This window comes from Nelumbo lutea, chromosome 3 (genome assembly GCF_056320005.1).
Source record: "Nelumbo lutea isolate HS-2025 chromosome 3, American lotus-T2T, whole genome shotgun sequence".
Lineage (NCBI taxonomy): Eukaryota > Viridiplantae > Streptophyta > Magnoliopsida > Proteales > Nelumbonaceae > Nelumbo > Nelumbo lutea.
This window is the reverse complement of record NC_142686.1, coordinates 31,362,325-31,386,380: the sequence shown is the minus strand read 5'-3', so window position 1 is coordinate 31,386,380 and position 24,056 is coordinate 31,362,325. Positions and strand designations below refer to the sequence as shown.

General features: G+C 39.4%; 1 protein-coding gene across 1 annotated transcript in view; it reads right to left on the bottom strand.

Moving 5' to 3' along the window:
• Positions 1-22,498, bottom strand: part of LOC148864017 (RNA demethylase ALKBH10B-like) — a 30,493-nt gene extending 7,995 nt beyond the window's left edge. The window contains exons 1-3 of the mRNA XM_088979525.1: positions 22,289-22,498; positions 21,003-21,634; positions 16,570-16,689 (exon numbers count right to left, since the gene is read on the bottom strand). Of these exons, the coding sequence (XP_088835651.1) occupies positions 16,570-16,689; positions 21,003-21,621 (739 nt within the window). The 5' untranslated portion in view covers positions 21,622-21,634; positions 22,289-22,498. The remainder of the gene's footprint in view (positions 1-16,569; positions 16,690-21,002; positions 21,635-22,288) is intronic.
• Between the last annotated feature and the right edge of the window lie 1,558 nt (positions 22,499-24,056).

Genomic DNA, 24,056 nt, shown 5'->3' with positions numbered 1-24,056 from the left:
CGATTATCAAATCTCAACTCCAAGGGGCTTTTATCCAGTGAAAGCAATTCCTATGTCAAAGTTCAATAGAAAACTAACACAGGAAACAAAAAGATATGTTAAGAAATGACAGCAACGCATGTTAGATTTGGAAAAAAGGCTACAACTTAGTGGATTGGTCCTTCTCTGACCTGGTGCCAAGTATGGATGTGGTAAGTTATGGACAAAATAGATTTAAGGTTGCCTAACATCTTGTTATACTCAATATTGGTAAATGGGGCAATGAAGGATTTCTTTCCTGCTAAATAAGGATTAGGCAAGGGAACCCACTTTCATCATTCCTATTCACTCTAATGGTGGATTTATTGAGTCATCTAATAACTAAGGCTAATAGAATGGCAAGTGGGACGGGAAAGGATTACAACTACCCATCTTCAGTTTGTTTATGACCTAACAGTTTTTTTTTTTTGTGAGGATAGGTGAGGAAGATAGGAATCTAATGCTCTTGATCAAGTGTTTTGAACGTATCTCTACTCAGAGATTCAATCTTAGCAAAAGTTGCATATCAAGAATCAATATGGAGGAAGCAGATTTGGAAAGCACTAGTTCTCTTGGATGTTCGATGGAGTGGCCTTTTAGATATGTAGGCCTTCCCCTTCGTAGCACCCTTAGATTTGATAGCTTTTGGAATAATATTATTGATAGGTTAGCAAAGAAACTGGCAACTTTGAAAAGAAATATCTCTTTGGGGGTAGTAAAATCATATTGATCAAATTGACTTTAGCAAATCTTCCTATTTACTACATTTCCATATATATAGGATTTCCATCCTAATTGCCAAAAGATTAAATAAATCATGATGGACTTCCTATGGAAGCCAAGGAACCTTAAGAAAAGCCATCTGGTTAATTGTTAAACATAAACCACGTGTAAGAACAAGGAGGGCATTTAGGTTTGGGTAGACATGCTCTTAGAAACTAATCATTGTTGGGGAAATTGTTATGGAGATTTCAATATGGAGTTGCAAAGTTGTCAAGGCGACGCCTCACCTAATTGCCAAGCAGTTTTTGTATGTTGTGTCATAAAATACTTTTATATTCTTAATTTTTTGAGATTATAATTATAAAATAGTCATTATTAAACTAAAATATTCATTATGTGTGTTTATAACTAATATCCTTTTATTATTTTCTTATTTGTTAGGGTTTAATCAACACAAACATTGCTAACTGCTGTATTACCCTCAAAGACTTCAAAACATGAACCAATAAGGAAGAACTTAAAATTTTGTCTAATTGACACATTTTCCACCTTTTCTTTTCTTCTTTTCATAAACAATAAAGGGGGTTCAGCCCCTATATTTTTTGAATTTTCCTTTCTTTCTTCTTTTTCTTCTCATGGATATGTTGATTTTCTATACTTTAACATTAAGTTATGAAAATTATGGATAATTATTAAGGAAATATGGTTATGGAACCTAGGGAACTAGCCTAGGATATATTTTTTTACGTAAAAAAAAATCCATCGCCTAGGCGACAAGGTGCCCCCCCCTATCGCTTAGCCTCGCCTTGGCACCTGAAAACTATGTGAAGTTAGGGAAAGTTGTGGCACAAAGTGATCAAAATTATTTGCCTATCAAAACCAAGTGGCCAAAAGTGTTCATGGCTAGGGCTACAGAGTCAAGTTGCCCAACTTGAAGAATTTCAACTACATCAGGCTCAAATTAGGGTTCAAGCCCATTGAAAAATTAACAATTTTCCAACCCAACCTGACCCAAATTGCACCCCGGCTCATGATATTCTAGACAACATTTTTTCTATAGTACATAAGAAAATGCTCACTAAAGAAAAAAGAGAAGTACATCAGATAAGATGCGCTGATGTAAAGCCTTGTAGGCACAAAAAGACATTTAAGATACAATATTTACCCATTCAATAATTTCCCAAAATTTTTCCCCAAACACATCCCTATTGGCGTCCACAATTCTAGATCAACCAGCACCCCAAATTTTTCTCTTCACCTTCCATAATCCCCAAAATACAAAAAATGGAATGCAGCTCCAAAAAATGCTAGCCTTCTTGCAACTATGGATCTTAGGCCACTTGGAGAAGATTTCCTCAGGGCTGTTAGGCCAATGGAATTGGACTCCAAGTGACTGTGAAACCTCCATTCGTGAATTCTTTCCACCACCTTTCATCTCTCTTGTATATCTTTCTTAGCATGTTCAAGTTTATTTAATAACATGATCTACTTCTCCATCTTTTTTTACAAATGATCTACTTCTCTATCAGTCTATCTTGCAGTGGCCTCCTAAACTTGAATACAACTGAGAAATGACTGTTGAAAACTCATAATACCCTTCCACACACACCATAAGTAGAGGATATACTTCCTTTGGTTCACACTCAAATCTGATCACCCCATATTTGCTTGCCATCACCCTCCACTATGTCTCTCCTCTAAATAACACCACCTCCACAGCCACTTACCAAGCAAAGCTTTGTTAACAACAAATACCCTACTAATCCTCAACCTGCCATTCTTCTTAGGTTTATGCATCTACCCACACCCCCAATTGATGAGATGAAACTTCTTTCATATCCCCCTTCTGCTCTAACAAAAATCTCTACACAATTCTCTATGTTCTCCGCCACCAGTGCAAGAATTCTTTTGAAGTATGTCATATTAGCAAGATAATAGCTAGTAGACTCTCAATTAGAATTATTCTTCCACCCAGGCATAAGACCTATTCTTCCAGCCCGCTTGCCATTTGTCCACTCTATCGAAAATAAGTTGCCATGTTGATGCTGAAGCCTCTGTCCACATTGGCATTCCCAAATAAGTTAATGAAACTCACCTATCAAGTGCTGAGCCGCAATCTCCTAAGAACTCAAACCCCACCGGACCTACCCCCATCATCACACTCTTTATGAACTTTCTGTCCTGACAAAACTTCAAAATAGCTCTCAGATTCAATACCAATAAATAATAATACTAATATTTTTTTAGAAAAGGTAAACTATTGTATTGTATTATAGACAAAATTATAAATCATGATGCTAAGGGAGTGTTAATAGAGGATAAAACTATTTCGGTGACTCATTGATGAAGACCTTGGATACCTTTTCTGAATTTGCGACCCTTGGGCCTCGACATTGTTAGGAATTGGCAAATAGTATCAATCACCTTTTTGACTAGAAGACTATCCCTTATTTCATTGACACCCCCTTTTTGTGATATGATAAAGTTAGGCTTTGAAGGCTGTAATTTTGGTAATCCAAGCAAATCAAGAATTGGGAGCATATTTTTTAATAGGTATAAATGTTTTCTTGGCTCTCTATAAACAAGTTGGTTACAGATACAAATTTTAATTCCTTTTTTGTATATGATAACCTTTTTGTAAATCAGGGCAGGGGGTATAGGACTGCTTGGTGAGTGTTTTGTAAATCCCTGTGTACAACAGCTTGTTGTACATGTTCTGTATTTTTTATTTTGATAATTTTACATGTTCTCTATTTTCTTTAATGAATTTACTACTTTACCTATTCTCAAAAAAAAAAGGACGTATTTAGGCTATGTATTAGTGGCCTGTAGGGAATTCTCTATATGTGTATGACTAGACTTGGCATCTCTTATGCTGTCAATGTTTTTTTTTTCTTTTTTTGATAAATGAATGGAATTTTATTAAGCATAGAAGAAGTGTACAATCAGCCTAACATGATGTTACCTCCCCTTAGAGCTGAGCACTGAGAAAAAACACACTCTAACTGGAAATTACAATTACAAGGTAGCCAAAAACAGATCACCCCTTGTTTAGCCAAAGAATCATCCATAGCATTTGCCGTTCTGCTGACCCACTGAAAGCTAACTGCCATATTCCTTGCCAGCCAATTAACTTTCTTCAAAAGGTCCCTGTAACCCCAAAAGACTGTTTCTGGATTTGACAGCCAGCCCACTACCATCATGGAGTCCCCCTCAACAATCAAGTTCTCAACTCCCAATTGGTTAGCAACCTGTATACCTTGTACCGCTGCTAATATCTTAGCCCTTGTAGAGTCTCCAACTCCCACTGGTCCTGAGAACAAGGATAAAATGTTGCTGTCCTTGTCTCTCAAGATCTCTCCTATACCCAAGGGCCCTGGATTACCTTGACTACTTCCATCAAAATTCAATTTAATCACTCTTTCTAGAGGAGGCTTCCATTCAGCTTGTAGTCTGTTCTTTGTAGAAGTTGTGGATAGGGGTGTTCAAGGTCCGGTTTGGTGCGGTTTGGAGAAGATCTCAGACCAAACCGGTAAATTACAGTTTGAGAAATTTCTAAACCAAACCAAACCATTTTATTACGGTTTGGTGCAGTTTCTAATACGGTTTGGGGACTTGGGCCATTCTATGATTCTATTGGGCTTAATGCAATTAGAAAGCCCAAATAGCTTCCCTAAAAATTAAAACTTAAAACTTTTATTTTATTATTTTATTGTAAAATAAAGAGTTTATTAGACATTTATAATTTTATGCATTCAATTTAGATAATTTATATTATATATTATTTATACATCATATATTCATATTATATTTATACATTTACATTTATATATATATATATATAAAATTTCATTTTAGGTTTACGGTTTGGTTTGGTTTATTAAATCCAATAAACCAAACTGAAACCATAAACCATAATTTAGAAAACTACCAAACCAAACCAAACCACAAATTTGGTTTGGTTCGGTTCGGTTTTACAATTTGAACCGTATAATGAACACCCGTAGCTGTGGATGCCACTGCTGCCCAATTCCTCCTTAAATCATTATAAGAAAAAATCACAAACAGGTCTGAAGTTTTCAACCAGAAAATTGTCCTTGTCAGTATACACTCCTTTACTTCAGCAAGGCTTCTCTCCTCTAGAAAAATTCTAGCATTTCTCTCCTCCCAAACTGTTGTCAGTCAGTATATGCATGCCCCTATGTTACGGTTCAAAGCAGGCTTAGCTTTGCCTACGCTTGGCAGGCTTACGTTAGGGACATGCCCGTCATTTCCGCCTGTAAGACTTTTGGGAGAACTGATGTCATCTTCAGGCAGACCACCGAAAGCTTAACGTACTCCTTGAGGAGGGGTGGTCGACCTCCTTGGGTGCCTAACCTTGGCACTCCTAGACCATCATCCCCTTGCGGGGCGGCCCTGGTTAACGGCTAGCATGGCTACCAGGGTTCCTCATGGGCGCACACTAGCTCATGGGGACAGTGTTGGACCGGCACTGCGCTGCCGACATTCAAGGGAAGCTTGGCACGCGGGCCTGGCTCAAGCACGTCCCTACACCTCGCCAGCCCCTTGCCCAAGCTGATTGAGCTATCCCGTTGCCCCTAGCGCACGGGTGGGTTCCGGCCCAAGCGGTTGCCTATCATCATGGCACACAGGTGCCTGTCATCATCGGCATACAGGAGACCCTACACATCGGTGCCAAGTCACCTCACCGGCGCATGGTCGCCTTCCATGATGGTTGTCCCCCTTTAGCACGTAAGCGGCGCCTCCCATGGACCGGTCTGAGCCAGAAGAGTGCCCTGGCCATTGGACTTGAGGTCATGATCCAGTGCTACTGACTTTGGTGGAGCCATCCCAGCGGGCAACTCCTAGCCTCTAAGCGCACAAAGGCTTGTCCTGGCCTGCCTTGGCCAGGACGCCGCACGGGTTTCTTCCGCTGTAGAATTACCCCCGTGACAGTTGGTATCAGAGCAAGTTGGCCAGTTGCAGCCGCAGTTGGTTTTCAGCAGATTAGCCCAGAGCCAGTTGAAGCGGTCATTTCGACAAGCAGCATTTGGTGGGGTGCGGTCCCTAGTCACCTCCACCCAGGATTGAGCATAATTCAGATCAGGCCTGGCAAGAGGCCATTTCATAGTTTGTGGCCCCATTCCAATGACACTAAAACAGCTTCCCTTGCGGTTGCAGACGCTTTGGTTGTTGTCCTCATGCGGTGGCAGACGCGTGAGCCTTGATAGGAATGTGGGTACACTGCCCGAGCAGATTGTTAATCAGGCCTATCAAGAGGCCATTCAATGTTCGCGTTCCCATTCCAATGACCCTAAAACAGCTTCCTTTGCGGGGGCAGACGCATTGGTGGTTGTCCTCATGCGGGGGCAGACGCGTGGGCCTTGTTAGGAATGTGGTTACGCTAGCCGTTGGAGCATGGCGGCCCTACACCGGCAAAGTATCAGGTGGACATGCTCAGCTTTCAGGTTGAACACTTGCAGCAGCAGAAGCTTATCACAAGGCGAGTGCATGTTCGGCAACTCATGGGTAAAAGTTGCCACACTCGCGTTCGAAGCGGTCAAGTCTCCTTGAGGCAGCAGCAGTGGGGCCCCCTCGGAGTGAAGATGTAGCCCGAGTCGGTGAGGCGAAGCGTAGTTTCGAGGGCCCAGGAGAGCATAAGCCATGGCTAGGTTTGAGTAACCCGCACAGGGCGAGGTGAAGTCTGCAGGCCAGCATGGTGAAAGGGTACCCAGGTCATCGCCAACATGAGGAGTAGACCTATCAACATGTTCGGTAGCATCACTGAAAAGCTACCAAGAAGACGGTTGAGCCTTGAGGTAAGATGATGCATGGGGCGGACCTCCGCGAAGCACCACACACATTTCTTCGAGGGCCCTTCTTTCACAATTCAACGGCATAGCCATTGCGCGGTTTGAGTAACCTCGACACTGGGGTGAAGTCCAGGCAGGCCGGCATGGTGAAATGGTTCCGTCCCCATAAATGGACACCAATATAGGCAAGACCCGGGCTAGCCAGACGAGCCCTGGAACTGGCAAGGAAGTGGATGGCGCGGGACACAGACGCCCATTCACGAGGAAGACCCATTGTCGAGGACGACAATGGATTGAGTGGGGGAGCCTGTTACGGTTCAAAGCAGGCTTAGCTTTGCCTACGCTTGGCAGGCTTACGTTAGGGACATGCCCGTCATTTCCGCCTGTAAGACTTTTGGGAGAACTGATGTCATCTTCAGGCAGACCACCGAAAGCTTAACGTACTCCTTGAGGAGGGGTGGTCGACCTCCTTGGGTGCCTAACCTTGGCACTCCTAGACCATCATCCCCTTGCGGGGCGGCCCTGGTTAACGGCTAGCATGGCTACCAGGGTTCCTCATGGGCGCACACTAGCTCATGGGGATAGTGTTGGACCGGCACTACGCTGCCGACATTCAAGGGAGGCTTGGCACGCGGGCCTGGCTCAAGCACATCCCTACACCTCGCCAGCCCCTTGCCCAAGCTGATTGAGCTATCACGTTGCCCCTAGAGCACGGGTGGGTTCCGGCCCAAGCGGTTGCCTATCATCATGGCACACAGGTGCCTGTCATCATCGGCATACAGGAGACCCTACACATCGGTGCCAAGTCACCTCATCGGCACATGGTCACCTTCCATGATGGTTGTCCCCCTTTAGCACGTAAGCGGCGCCTCCCATGGACCGGTCTGAGCCAGAAGAGTGCCCCGGCCATTGGACTTGAGGTCATGATCCAGTGCTACTGACTTTGGTGGAGCCATCCCAGCGGGCAACTCCTAGCCTCTAAGCGCACAAAGGCTTGTCCTGGCCTGCCTCGGCCAGGACGCCACACGGGTTTCTTCCGCTGTAGAATTACCCCCGTGACACCTAGGAGTACACATCTTTTGGCAGTTGAGAAGATCCTTGCTTACTTGAAGAGGTGCCCAGGTAGAGCCGAGGTGTGCTTTATCAGAATAATAGTCATATGAATAGGGGTGTTGGGCGGTCCAGTATAATTATTGGATTGGGCCAATCCAAATAAATTGGTCCATATTTTTATTGGTTTGAATTGGATCTAAACCAAATTTTCAATAATCTGATCACGAGGCCAAACCCTTGTCCAATTTGAAACTGATCAAAACTAAAGCCGGCATAAAATTACTTTTATGTAAATACTTTGACAAAAGCACTTTTATAAAATTAATTTTACGAAAAATTTTAAGAAAGCACTTTTATAAAAGTAATTTTATGAAAAGTACTTTTATGAAAGCACTTTTACAAAAATACTTTTACAAAAGCACTTTTACAAAAGTACTTTTACACAAGCACTTTTATAAAATCACTTTTACTATAGAACTTTTGCGAAAGTACTTTTATGAAAGCACTTTTACGAAAGTACTTTTATAAAGATACTTTTACAAAAGCACTTTTACAGAAGTACTTTTATAAAAGCACTTTTACGAAAGTGCTTTTACGAAAGAATTACAAAAGCACATTTACGAAAGTACTTTTATAAAAGTACTTTTATGAAAGCATTTTTACAAAAGCACTTTTACAAAGTACTTTAATAAAAGTGCTTATGTAAGCACTTTTATGAAAGAACATTTAAAAGTGTTTTTTCAATGCCAAAAGGGTATATTTTTGTAATTTTCAGATTTTCTTCATTTTAATATATTTTTGTAATTTTTATATGTTCTGTTTTTTTATATAATTTTTTATATTTCATCCAGTTTGAATTGGATCCAATCCAGTCCATTTACATTTTAATGGATTGGATTTGGTTTGTATTGGATTTGAACTGGATTGGATCCAGTCCATTTGTAAATAGACTCACATTAGACTGGATCGGGTTGGACTAAATCCAGTCCAATTGACACCTATACATATGAAGATTGAAGTGTATATTGATGTGGACTAGGCCAGATGTGTTGATGATAGGAGATAGCTTTTAGGAAATTGTGCTTTTGTTGGAAGAAGCATTGTTTCTTGTAAAAGCAAAAAATAAAATGTTGTAGCTCTGTCTAGGGCTGAAGCAGAATATAGGTCAATGGCTCATGGTGTGGCAGAGGTGTTATGGACTTACGGTAGAGGTCTTTGCTTGAAGAGTTGAGTACTGATTATGAGATGCCCTTGATGTATTTTGATAATGAAGCCTCCATCAACATTCACACAATCCAATACAGCATCATAGAACAAAACACATTAAGGTGGACCAACACTTCATCGGGGAAGGGTTGCATCTTAGGAGATTTCTTGGTCATATGTTACATCTGATATGCAGTTGGCCGATGTCTTCACCAAAGCAGTTGTTAAGAGCAAGCTGGAGACAGATTTACACAAGTTGGGAATGACAAATATCTATTCCCAACTTGAGAAAGAGTGTAGAGATGCAGCAGCAAATTGGTTTGTTATTTTTTATTCTCTTTATATGTTGTTATATATGGGTTTCAGTTCCTGTTAATATTGCTTTCTTTAATTAAGGCAGCAAGGGCGTTTTGGTCAATGTACATTATTTTATAAGATGTCCTATATATGGTAATGACTGGGGCAGTAGATCTTCAACTTTCCAGTCCTTTTTTCCATTCTCTTCTCTTGTCTTCGTCCCCCTCTACTTTGCTGATTTGATTTATAAATAAAACACCAGTGGACTCCAATTCAGCCAATGTTATGGCTGACACATTAGCTAGACGAGGAATAAGATGTATTGGGAACTGATTTCCCAAGGGATAAATTTGTAAAAATCAAAATGCAGAAATAGAAAGGAAAGCAATGGATGGGTGGAAAATGCTAGCCCAAACAAAAGGGTTCTAAGTGTCACAGTCAACCTGTTTGGGCACCAACCTAAGTTTCTTGCTACAGGTTTACCAAAAATTCTTGGAGAATTCTAGAGTCTTCTAATGGAGCTAGAGTTATGTAGAACCATAGATTTAGAGAAGGGAAGTCAAACCCTTTCATTTCTCTAGTTCTGTAAAGGCCTTATAGTGGCTGTTATAATGAGCCAAAAGTTAAACTATCACAAATCTGATGTATTTTGCAGCCCATACTTGCACCCTACACACAAGACAGCCCATGAACTGGGCCCATCCCAGAAGTTTTGGGCAGCTCAAGTGAGGCCCATGAAAATTCTTTCAATCAAAGATTTGATTTGATATCATATCAATCAAAGATTTGATTTGATATCATATCAATCAAAGATTTGATTTGATATCATATCAATCAAGGATTTGATAAAGGTTGGCAAAATGCCATAAGCTTATTTAGATTTCAATTTCTTTCATTTATTAGCAAGTGTTTCATTGTTCTGTTACATTTGTTAGGAAGATCACCATCTTACAAACCTCGACAAGATTTGGTGATGTATATTGTAAAGAATGTTTTGAGGGAATAAATGAATGAACTTAAATTGCTCCTGTGCAATCTTATGGTTTGGTGCTGATTCCAAGAGGAACCTAATGGTGCTAGACTCCATTAGAACATATCCAAGTTCACTGCAAGTAGCTTAGTTCTTTGTTGAGTATTAGTCTATTGAATCTGTCTTATTTTCAGGTTTGCTTGTTTCTTTTATTGTTGTTCTTATGTTCTTTCTTGCATTTTCTGATAATCTCACCTTATTCATACATCATTTTGCTTTCTAACCACTTTTTCCTTTCTTCTCCTCTGCATTTTCTTTCTTACCGAATTTCTATAATCCTCTATTACTAGTACAGATTACAGAAGCAATCCTCTCTAGCCATTTTCTTTATTTAACAAACATGTAAGCTTTATTTTAGCTCATTATGACCAACTTATTAATTGTGTTTCCACTTGTTCCAATGATTATTTGATCTCTTTGAGTTCTGTCCAGTAAAATGGTTGGACAATTTGTTAAAAGGCTGTTTATAAGTTGTTTTCTTTGTTTTTTTATCTGTTAGTGTCACAGGGGTACTTTTGTAATTCCCCTCACTTTATGTTATGTTTTGGTCGCCCTAATATAAATACCAAAAAGCTGGCGCCACCAGCAACACTTATTGCTCTCAGATCTCTCTTTTCTCCTCTCTCTCTTTCTCTCTTCTCTCTTCTCTTCAGTTCGGACAAGATGGTATCAGAGCAGGTTCATTTGATCTGAAAGGAGATCAAGTCCTATGTCTTCTCCCTCATCGTGCTGCTGATTTTTTTCTCTGAAGAAAACAAGGTAGATCTTTGGACTAATCTCAGAAGCTTCTTTCTCCCTTTTTTATTTTTTTTTCCTGATCATGTATCAGGGCAGACCCAAAAAAGGGAGAAATCAACAGATGTGAGGTGATCAGCACCTGTACCTTCCTTTTTGTAGGATCGAGTGATCCTTGTGGTGGTTGTAGGTTAGAGGTGACCTGTATGTGCTGCGACAGCAGCTTTTTGGAGTGTTTGTAGGTCAGAGATGACCTGTGTGTGCTGTGACAGCAGTGCAGTGGGTAGTTTGTAGGTCGGTGATGACCTGTAGGTGCGGTAACAGCAGTAAAATTTTTTTTCTGGGTGACTGAAGTACTGTGGTCAATCAAGAAGGTGGCTGCCTGTAGTTTCCTGGTGCAGATGTTTTTTCTCAGAAATAATACAGTGTGTGAAAGGGAAAATAGGTCGGACTGTGTTTTTCTTTTTTCTTTTTTTTTTGAAGATTCAACCACTTCTAGTGTGATCTAAACCAGCTATCATGAATAGTGAAGATTCAGCCACTTCCAATGTTTCCTCAATGCAGAATGGACTAAGTGAGGTTATGGATTTATCCTTCCCTATGGCTGTCAGAAATAATACCACTTGATGGTCTAAATTATTTAGAATGGTTGAAGGGGATCAGGCTATACATTACTGCAAGGGGAAAAATAGGATATATAAATGGAAGAATTCTGGGAGTGTTGAGCATGACAGATGGAACCAAGAAAACAGCATGGTAATGTCATGGCTCTTAGTGTCTATGCAACCTCAGGTGAGAAGAAATTTTATGTGGGCTGAAACAGCTTATGAGATTTGGGAACAAGCCAAGTCAACCCATTTTGAATTGAGACACTATGCAAAAATCTATCAATTACAGGCAGAATCCTCTACTTACAAACAAGGGGAGATGAGTCTCTCTGTGTACTACTCAAGACTTGTCTTCCATCTGGAAAGAGTTGGATCACTATCCAAGTGTAGATTGGAAGTGTAATGAAGATGCCAAAGCATATAAGTCTCTTGTTTCACAGTAGAGGGCCTCTACCTTCCTCCTTGGCCTGAACCCTATATATGAATCCATTAGAGTGCAGATCCTTGGCAGCAAGGATCTCCCATCTGTCCAAGAGGTATGTTCTCTAGTACAGTCAGAGGAAAGTAGAAGAAATCTGATGAATAATTCTGGGGGAATGCAATTGTGTTGGCAGCAAAAGGAAGTGTTGTTACAAGTGAGGGAAATCCCTTTAAGGAAGACTCTCAAAAAAGGGTGGATGACAGAAAAATTATGGTGCACCCATCACCAGAAGTCTCGGCACACTCATGACACATGTTAGAACCTTCATGGGAAGCCGAAATGGGCTCAAGAATTGAGTCAGAAACAGGGTTAAGATCTAAATAACAAGTTAGGACAGCAAGGTTGAAGAAAATTCACTACAACAAACATGGCTACTCAGGAGAACCAACCCCCTACTACTATTGCAGTTCAAACATACAGCTCTGGTTCTGACCCTAGGGAGGATATCATTAATTCCTTCCATGATCATTTAGAACTTTATAGTAGGGCAATTCGCCAGATGGATGCTCCTCCTCCATCAGCTTCATATGCGTCTACATCAGGTAATTCTACCATAACTTTCCATGAATCGTCTCATTCCTCTGACTCTCCTTGGATAATTGATTCTAGAGCATCAAAACATATGACCAGTAAGTCTACCTACTTCTAGACCTATCATCTTCTATCTGGAAGAGACAATTTGAGATTGGCTGAGGGTTCATTCTCTACCATAGCTGGTCAAGGAACCATTTCTCTTCCTTTTGGTCCTACCCTTTCTAATGTTTTACATGTTCCTCAATCACCTATTAATTTGTTTTTTGTTAGTAGTATAACCAATTCTTTAAATTGTTCAGTAACCTTCTTCCATTCTTATTGTGTGATTCAGGGTTTGGCCTCGGGGAAGATGATTGGTAGAAGGCGTATGGTGGATGGTGTCTATCTGCTGGAGAATAAGGCTGGTCTTGTAGTCACAAAGTCTAAGAGTCAGTCTAGTAAGAGTCAAGCCTATTTATGGCACAGCCGTCTTGGTCATTTATCCTTTGATTCAATAAAGATTGTGTTTCCAGGGTTGTTTAAGTCAGTGTCAAAGTTGATATGTCAAACTTGTCAGTTGAGTAAACATTGTAGAACTTATTTTTCTTCAAAGAATAATAAATCTGAATTTCCTTTTCATATTGTTCACTCTGATGTTTGGGGCCCAATTACTTTACCATCTAAAAGTGTCAGTGGCTATAAGTATTTTATTACCATTATTGATAACTATTCCAAGTACACATGGGTATATCCCATGCGAACTAGGGATGAAGTGCAAAAAATTATCCAAGATTTCCAAAGAATGATTTTCACCCAATTTCAAACAGAAATCCAAATCTTCCAATATGATAATGCCAAAGAATACTTCCATAATAATCTTACGGAGTTCTTTGCTTCACATGAATCACTCCACCGTAGCTCCTGTGCCCGAACACCACAACAAAATGTTGTTGCTGAAAGAAAGAACCGCCATCTTCTTGAAGTAGCTCGGGGATATTGATTCATATGAATGTCCCCAAACATTTTTGGCTTGAAGCTATCCTTTGTGCTACCTATCTCATTAGTTGCATGCCCTTCGGTGGTTAGAGTACAAAGCCCCACATCAACTTTTGTTTCCCAAGGCTCCTCTTTTGCCTATTCCTCTCTGTGTTTTTGGTTGTCGTTGCTTTGTTCAAAACATGTCACCCACTCGTGGGAAATTGGATCCCCGTGCTATTCATTGCATATTCTTGGGGTACCCTACAAATCAGAAGTGGTACTGGTGCTTTGGGCCCGTCTCTCAGAAATATCATGTTTCCATGGATTTCTCCTTGTTTGAGAGTGAACATTTTCTTTCCTGTTTCTCCTCAGGGGGAGTGTAGGCATGAGGACCAATAGGTTCAGAATCATCCTCTACCTTAGATTCAGCTCCCTCCTCTACTTTATCCTCCTCCCTTTCGTGTTTTCTGTCATCATCATAAAGACTAGCCAAGTTCAAGAGCTATGGAGCATCTAGAAGTTGTACCACCAATGCCATCAAATTCTCCAGGGACGGATCCTACCCAGCTTGGTACCTTAGTTCCCATTGATATTCTTGCACCACCAAGCACCCCATTTCCCATTTTGTTTCCTATGAAAACATTTCACCTTCCTTTCGGGCATTCCTCTCTTCCATTAACAGTGTTCCATTCCTAAGAATGTGGTAGAAGCTCTCTCATTGCCGGAATGGACAGATGCAATGAAAGAAGAAATTAATGCATTACATAAAAATGGTACATGGGAATTGGTGGATCTTCCTGAGGGAAAAGAACCAGCTGAATGTAAATGAATATTTACAATGAAACATAGGGCTGATGAAACGGTGGAAAGGTATATAAAGCTTGTCTAGTGGCAAAAGGGTTCACTCAAGTGTATGGGGTGGATTATGCAGAAACATTTGTACTAGTTGCTAAGATGAACTCCATTAGGGTTCTCTTCTCTTTAGTTGCTAACTTCAATTGGGACCTTCACCAATTAGACATCAAGAATGCATTTCTAAATGGTGATCTAGAAGAAGAAGTGTACATGGTACAACTCCCTAGTTTTCGGGCTCAAGGTAATGAACAAAAGGTATGCAAGTTAAAAAATAATCATTATATGGCCTGAAATAATCACCAAGAGTTGTACAACAAAAGGGCTACAAGCAATGTCAATATGATCATACATTGCTTGTGAAAAGAGGGGAAGGGAAAATTGCAGCCCTAACAGTGTATGTTGATGATATAGTTATCACTGGTGATTGGAAGATGAAATTCAAAGATTGAAGGGATTTCTTGCTACTCGGTTTGAGGTGAAAGATCTAGGTCCTTTGAGATACTTCCTTGGAATTGAAGTTGCCTACTCACAAAAGGGTATCTTCATTTCTTAGAGAAAGTATGTCCTAGATTTGTTACAGGATACGGGAAAATTGGGAGTGAAACCCGTTGATTCTCCTATTGATCCTAATCACAAATTAAGTGATTGTCCAAGTAAATTCATCAAAGATGTTAAGCAATTTCAGAGGTTTGTAGGAAGACTGTTATATCTCTCCATGACTCGGCCAGACATTGCTTATGTAGTGGGTGTTCTTAGTCAGTTCATGCATGCCCCTAAGACCACCCCACCTTGAAGCAGCTGAAAGTATTCTCAGATATCTTAAGAAATTCCTAGGTGCAGGTATGTTGTTCCAAAAGCACGAGCATTTGAAGGTTGAAGTGTATACTGATGCAGATTAGGTAGGATCACTGGATGATAGGAAGTCTACTAGCAGCTACTGTAACTTTGTGGGAGGAAACCTAGTCACTTGGAGAAGCAAAAAGCAAAACGTGGTGGCTAGATCTAGTGCTAAAGCTGAATATAGAGCAATATCTCATGGAGTGGTTGAAATAATGTGGCTAAAAAATCTATTGAGTGAGCTAGGACAGTTGATGGACCTATGACTTTATATTGTAACAACAAGGCAGCCATAAACATTGCTGCTAACCCAGTGCTGCATGATAGAACCAAGTACATTGAGGTAGACAAACATTTTATCAAAGAAAAAGTTGTCAAAGGGGAAGTCTGCACCTCCTATGTCAGGCCCGAAGATCAACTTGCAGACATCTTCACAAAAGGGTTACATCATTTGCGGCACAATGATCTATGTGACAAATTGGGCATGATTAACATCTATGTCCCAACTTGAGGGGGAGTGTTAAAAGGCTGTTTATAAGTTGCTTTCTTTGTTTTTTTTTTTTTTCTGCTAGTGTCACAGGGGTACTATTGCAATTTCCCTCTTTATGTTATGTATTTGCCGTCCTAATATAAATACCAAAAAGCTGGCGCCACCAGCAACACTTCTTGCTCTCATATCTCTCTTTTTTCCTCTCTCTTTCTCCCTTCTCTCTTCTCTTTACTTCAGCTTTTGGACAAGACAAATCAAGGTTAAGTTTCAGACTAGCAAGCTGAGGGCTTTGTGGGGGTGTTTGTAGCTTGCCAAGGGCCCATTTCAGCCACCTAAATAGCCAGTGTTTGGGTGAGCCCTGCATCATGTGGAGCCTTAATGCGCTAAAGTTGCCTGGAACAGTCTAGGCATTCTCTAGATTGTTCCATATGTATATCTTATGCACAAAGTGTATAAAAGTGTGTTGAGATGGTTGTCTCTAGATAAGGTCTAGAATCTTCCTTTTAAGGACATGGTAGCATAGAGTTCTAGAAAATTCTTGCAAGTAGGTGGACTACCCTATTAATAAGGGTCATCACCTCCCCCATTTGTAACCATCTGAGTTATCAAGCTCTAAGTCCTTGTAAGCCTTTATTAAGTGAAATACAAGTTTGCTTTCCTAGTATCACTAAGTCTGATCTTCTGTGCCTTAAGTTTCTCAGCATATGAGCTTAACTAGCAAAGATCTTCCTGGGAGAGTTTAGGCTGACTATTCTTGTAGGACAAGAGTGCCACATGACTCAGCCAAGAGCATGATCAGGCCATGACATAGGCACACTAAAGCACATAATGTATTCTTTCTTTGTTCATACTCAATAAAGTCAACTGTTACCAATCAAAAAGCAAAATCTCAGCCTGGTTCAGAAACCTTCAGAAAATTTAGGTAAGCTTACCTTTCGAGCTGCATCCATCATCCATTGCCTCAAGTTCTGGATTGTCACACTCAATTGCTACTGCATTTTCTGAACCTTTTAGGCTGCTATCTGCATGAGATCTTTCCATATTTTTTAGTCCTGTGCCAAATAAATCAATCAGTGTTTATATAGATAAAATTTCTCAACTGTAATACATCATCCCCACTCATAAAAATATCACTTACTGTTAGTCATTTTGAGTAGTTTGATTAACTTTGAGTTGAACCAGAGTTAATGATGACAATATAAAAATTTTACAGAATCTAAGCTATTAATTTGTAAGAGAGAATTCATGCATGTTGAAGATACAGACATATGAAAAGAAAAGTAAAGTAAAAATTCCCTGAGGCACATACCAGAGGTGTTGATTCCTCTGAGGTGTACACCTCAGGCCTCATATGAAAAGAAAGAAAAGTAAAAAAAATGAAAGGAAATGAAAGGGAGTGAAAGAAAAGGAAAGAGAAGAGAAGAAAAAAAGGGAAAAAGAAAGTTTGAGAGGCTTACGCATCTTCATTCTTCTAAATAATAAAACATTTTTCATAAAATTGAAACAAAAAGAAGAGATCCTCTTCCTCTTCCTCCTCTTTAGGAGGTTTATGCCTCCTTGTGCTCGGGAGGTTTACACCTCTTCCTGATGCCTCCAGGTAGTGGAACGCCTCATGTCACACCTCTGTGTTTTAAAACATTGGCCGGACATGAATGAAGGCTTTTGATAACAAACTTATGGCTGTTGCAAACTGTAATGGCTTCTTGAAGATTAAGAAAGAAAGAAGAAAGAAAAGAAGCCTAGTAATCACTCTAGGCATGGGAATCACTCACCATAGGTAGCATAAGTTGTAGGAACTTAAATAAACTTCACTCCTTGTGTAAAATGTCCAAACATATGCATAGACCATAGATGAATCAAAACTAGAAAGTTCAAAAATAGAAGCTTATTAAATTACCACTATCCTAGTCAATTCAAAGAATTAATGACTTGTTAGCTACTTAATTAATAACTCTGAAATTTTAAACATAACTAAACTATGACTAGAAAAATCAAACTAATAAGCCAGACCCCACTGACACATGTTAAAATAACCAAATACCCCAACTGTCCAAAAATACAGAAATACATAAAAAATCAGAGCATTCTAACTTTGACTCTTTAGCTCCTTCTCCCCTGGTTCAAAAAAAAAAAAGATGAAAAAATGGTAACACACTTGGACTTTAGAATGTGCCTCATGAACATGACCAAGAAAAGGACCTTAAAAGCAATGCATATATGAAACATCTTCTTCTATAACTTCCTTAGCTAAGTCATCAATACCTTCAACTTTTCTTACTCCCATTTCATCAATCAGCCAACCCTTTGTTGAATTTCCTATGCCCTCCTCAACATAAACCTTCATATCTGATATTCCAATTGCAATATATGAAAAATCACCTTCAATCTCTAGCATAGCAATCACCATCTCAATGTGTTGAATCGACTTCATTTTTCCAATGAACTCCAAGATTGATTTCATCATTGTAATTGGTGAAATTCCTTCTATAAACTCAACTTGCAACTTTTGAATAGATTGAATTTCTATAGAAAATTCATTGTCTGCTTCTTCACAAATCTCTTCTACCATATCCAATTAAGCTATGATATGTTCCTTAATGGTTTCAATTGGTTGTAAGTTAGAATCCTCAAGTTGAATACCTAAACTCTTATTTTCAGCTCCAATACAAACATCTTCAGTAGGAGATTCTTCCATTACAACCAACGCATCAACATCTTGTACCTTAAATTCTTCAAGTTGCTCAACCACAATCACTACATCTTGAACATGAAGCTCAAGCTGATCATGAGTGTTGGAACATTCTTCTTCAGAGATTTCAATACTAAATAGATCATCATCTCGAATTCCAACATCTAAAGTTTCTCTAGAATGAAGTTTTGGTTCCTTGGCTTCATTCCTATCTTTAAAATCAGTGTATGCATGATAAAAATATAAGGAATCCATCCAAAATCTCAAAATCATCAGCTACCAAAAAAAAAGAGTGCTTCGAATCCCTTTCCACCTCAATGGCTAGTTGAAAAGCATCTTTATATATATATATAGTTCTAATTCCCTTTTAATGTCTGTCCTTAGACCATTCTTAAAACAAATCAACCTCTACCTGACATCTTTGACTATATACTTCAAACGGTTAACTCTTCTAATATTTCCATGAACTCCTTTACAGACAAGTGTTCTTTTTTTTTTTCATAAATTACAGACAAGTGTTCTTGTTTAAAAGAGAGCACCCCTTAGATCAGTTTGGAAAACAATACGTATACATTTTTCCAATAACTTCCTTTTCATCTCTTCCCATGTAATAATATGTTGCTAACCTGTGCATCTGAAACAATCTTCCATGTTTCTCCACCAGAATTTCACATTATCCACCAATTTACTAAGTGCAATTCTAACTCTTTGATCATTAGGCATATCATATTGATCAAAATATTCTCCAATGCAACTAACCAATAAAAGAAGATTTGTTGGTGGTAATCTCCCTTAAAATCTGGTATTCCCTTCCTTGTGTTGTTGAAAACATTTCCCATGTAGACATTATCAGATCTGGATTCTTCCATAATCTTCTCAAACAACTCAACCAAAGACTCTTGATAGGGTTCAGAAAATTGAATGCCATTGATTCCATGCCCATAGGAATATTTGAGGTTAACCAATCAAACCAAACCAGTCGGTTAACCAATCAACCAGTTAGCCAGTTGACCGGTTCGGTTTTTCAGCTTTTTATATTAATATAAGGATAAAATATAAAGACCTCCCTGAGGTTTCATTTTAACAAAAACCTCCCCTGTAGTTAAAAAAAAGTGCAGTTACCTGCCTTCCATTATTGTCTCAGTTTCATTACCAAAAATAAACATTATTATCTCAACAAAAGAGATTTGGAAGTTACAAAATTGCCCTTACTACTTGTTAGGGCATCTTTCAATATGATCAAAAGGCCAGATCTGCCCTTTTAGACTTCACTCAATTATAATGAGTTTACAAAACAAAATTACTTAACTCTTTTTAATCTGACCTAGGAATTTTTTTAGTTAAAAATTAAAAGTTTTTTGGGAGTATTTTAGTAAATCTCCATCTGAATTGATAGACATAAGGGTAAAATGGGTATTTTCGAATAAAATAATGCATTAGACCAACGTTTTCTGGCTGGGACAATGATGGAAGGGAGGTAACTGCAGGATTTTTCAAAACTACAGGGGAGATTTTTATATTTTACCCTTAATATAAATACTATTAATATATTATATATTATAAATTGATAATTATAAATATAATATATAATTTAACCACCAGTTTTTCTTCTAGGTTTTCTGGTTTTTCTTGAGCACCCTTAACTGATGTAGGACAAAGGTGAATGGCTTTTGCTGAGAAACTTATGGCTGTGAAGAAGGTAATGGGCTTTTTGAAGGATTAAGAAAGAAAGAAGATGAGTCTGGGAATCACTCCTAGGGTTCCTAGAATCACTCTAGACCATGGGACCTTAAGTTGCATAAGTTGTAGGAACTCAAATAAATTTCATTCCTCCTTGTGTAAAACGTCCACCATATATATTATAGACTGTAGATGACTCAAAACTAGAAACTTCAAAAAATAGAAGATTAAATTACTATCCTAGTCAAAAAAATAATAATAATAACTCTGAAACTTTAAACATAACTAAACAATGACTAGACAATATTAATAAGCTGGACGCCAGATACATGTTAAAATGACCAAAATACCCCTACTTCCCAAAAATGCAGAAATACATAAAAAAGTCAAAAAGAAATCCAATTTTGACTCTTCGGCTCCTGTATGACATATCCTTTACTAGAGAGGGGAGCTAGAAAAAATCTACAAGCTGAAACCCCCGTGGGCATGGCTTAATGCACATATTGCAGATTTCAGGCTTTGGCATCTTCAGAGATTTGCTTGACTAATGTCTCAACCTCATTTAACCTCACATTTAATAAACTCTTACCTATTATAGTAGCTGGACGTTTTTTTTTTTATACTTAGGCTTCAGATGATCTTACTGTATTTAGCAAGATGTTTACTCTCATTTAATTATCATAAATTTATTGGTGTTTAATAAATTTCAAAATTCAGCAGATCATCCCCTTAATGTAAGAAATCATATACAAACTAAGCACCCTTTCCATCTTTCAATTCTGCAAATCAGGCTCTTAAGGTAACTCCTTCATGCAGGACATGAATATGTAGAATTAATGTCTACAATGATGAAGGGTTAGTACTCATAATTAAACAGCCTCCCTAATTTGAGTACTACAAACTAAATTACCTAATATAAGTGTACAACAGAAGATCCATTTATTTTCAGGATATATTCTACTCACGTAAACAACAGATCATGCAAGCAACTGTTACCTTCTTTCTCCTCACCAAGTGCAGAACTTTTATTATTCGATCTTTCGACGTTGGCCCTCTGTTTTGATACTTCGCCTTTTTCTGGTTCTTCTGGTTTATCTGGCTCCGTATTGACCGACCGAGCAGAAGTGTTCGCATCATGGTGATGGGTTTCAGAATTCACCTTATGACTCTCCTTTACATTTTCAGCCCTATGCCCCGGTCTGGATCCAACACCCTGTGGACCGTTCTTCTTGAAATCCTTCTCCGTGATCTTCATTTGATCGAAATGTCTCTGCTGCCTCCTCCATGCCGCCTGTTGCAATTGAAACATGACTTCCGCGACCGAGAAGTACTGTTGCATATGAAGCACAGGATTCCAATTGCATCGTCGCTGCTGGATGCAACCAATAACAACATCATACTCTCCAGGCTCGCCAATAGACCTCAGATGATGGCAAAGCGAATCAATAATGGCATTCGCCGCCGCAAATTCCCCTCTCAACCAAGAGATAAACCCATCACGTTCGTCGGGGAACCACTGTCGGTGATGGACCTCGCCGCCGCCGCCGCCACCACCCCCGCCACTAGGAAACTGCATTTTATCTGAGATCACCACATTTCCCGATGGCATTGCCATGAAATACAACTACCTTGATCCCATCAAAACGCACTCAGTCAGCTCAATTTTTAGATCTAAACCACCTCCGTGCACAATCAGCTCAAAAACCAATATAGTATTCGACGGTTACCGAAATCAACACTAAAACAAAGTCCGTATACAAATCAACAATAACCAAACTATCCGCAAAACAGAGCCTCCCTCGAATTATATCCAAATAACACAACTAAATCTTCAAGCAACCAAGTAGAACAACACCTTCGACACACAGTACACTACAAGTACAATCTACACCTCTTTAAGCAATTATAGTCTCCGATCACCGCAATAAATTCCTTAAATTAAATTAGAACTGCAATAATTAAAATTAAACTCAAGATAATCCGAAATATCCAGCTCTTTCTTTAACTGATCCACATTAAAAATCAACAACTAATACAAGTTTAGAGCCGAGACACGGCCGAGGATCCAGTAAGAAACAAGCAGGAATTCGGAGATTTCTCCGTTAAAGAACCAAAATGCAGAAGCAAAAGAGAGCGTCGGTTCACCAGATCTGAACCGATTATAATGTCGATTAAGATATTAAAATAGTAGAATTCAAATGTAGAACAAGGAGCTCCTGGACGATCTAGGGTTTTCAGAGAAGAAGAGAGAGTAGGAAGAGAATGGCTTATCAGGCACGCACCAGGTCTTAAATGGACGCGTTCATTATTCTCAGGAACAGTGTGGAGTGGATCGAACGTCGAACCAGAAAGGAAGATTCTTTTGTTATATAGGGCATTTTTGGTAATTCAATTTTGATCTTCCGAGTTCCGAGAGCTTAACTCCCCCGCCTTACCCTTACCATTTCGAGTTCAGTTGTGGGACGCCCCCCAATGTCCCACAGCACATCTCCGCCGTGTATTGGAATCATTGGATGTTCTCAATGCACGGCGCAGAGGCTTCTGGCTTTCCGAGGTAGGCTCCACACGGCTTCGGGCTTTTTGGAGAGCCCAAATTGACTGTCAGTCATTCATTTGAAGGGCTGTCCGCTTCGGCCTCTTGGAATAAATTATCTATCCTGAGAGCTTCAAGGCAAATCAACCAGCGTGGCTGAATCTCAGTTCAGCCCTCCCAATTCCCAAACGGTCTTTGGAACGATCGGATTGCGATTAACGGTCGGTCGGTCTGTCTCGATCCGGTTGGTGACCGGTGATACCCAATCAGCAGCCGGTTGTAGGTCAGCAGTCAGCACTGGTTCTCCACGCGCCACAAAAGGAAAATGAGTGTTTGGCAACAGATTCAGGTCAAACTGCAATGATGCTGGACCTGCTGGTGCAAGTTTATTCTATAATATGATATAGTTTAATAAGCTAATAACAAAAAAAAAGTAATAAAGATGATTGTCAATCAGGTCGGCAGGTCGTCTCCTTGGTGACGGGGGTATATTAGACACGGAAGCTGACGTGGTGGTCTAGGGTATGCCACGTGCGCAAAGCATCATCATCTCTTCAGTTGCCAAGCTTTCTAATAGCAATAAGAATGAATGAGAAATGTTGCCAGCTGTACAAGTTTTTTCTTTTTTTTTTACTTTTACTTTATGGTACAACCTACAAGTTACAACTGCATCCTACCAGTGTTCTTACTTGGACCGGACTAGATGGATGAACCGATGATTAGGGAAGGTGTTTGGGGGTATGGTGTTGAATTCCTCTTTCTTTAGGAAGAGTCGATATAAGCGGCATGGTTAATTAAATTCAAACTTTTCTACCTTACAATCGCTTATGCACATGGGGTGTTGGGGGAACGCTTTGCAATATACCCAAAACACCTCAAAGGAGTGAGTGGTTTTTACCAAAAATAACGTAAGGAACCAAGACCCTTAATTGTAAATTCTTGTCATTAAGAGAAATGGGAAAGGAAAGTAGTGAAGGAGAGGACCCTAATGCCCTACTATGATGATATCATCCACATGGATGAGGATGAAAATAGAAGCATTAGATGATGAGTGTCTAATGAAAAGATGAGTTTACCTTAATGTAGTGAAGATCAAATCAATAAGAAACTGCGATTGGCAATGATACCATGCTCTTGGAGGTTGTTGATATGATCGCCTTAAATGGGATTTTTTACTCGCCACTATGAGAGAGATGGACTTTTTTTACCATTGGTGTGAGCTGATCTATCAATGTATTTCTACAGTGGAGTACAATGCCTTAATGAATACCATGATTCAGGGGCATCCTGTTCTCATACCTTTATATCATTGATGTCCAAATTCTCTCATCTATTATTACTAAACCAGTTAATAATTAATGGTGCTTTGTATGCCTTTAAGTTTAAAAGACAAATACCAAATCAATCTGTTTGGTTAATCGCATTTTCAACTCGGTTTTTGAAATTTTATGAATAATATTCAAGGGAAATGGACATGTTGATGGTGAACTTGTAGAGGAGGAATTAGCTAATGATGA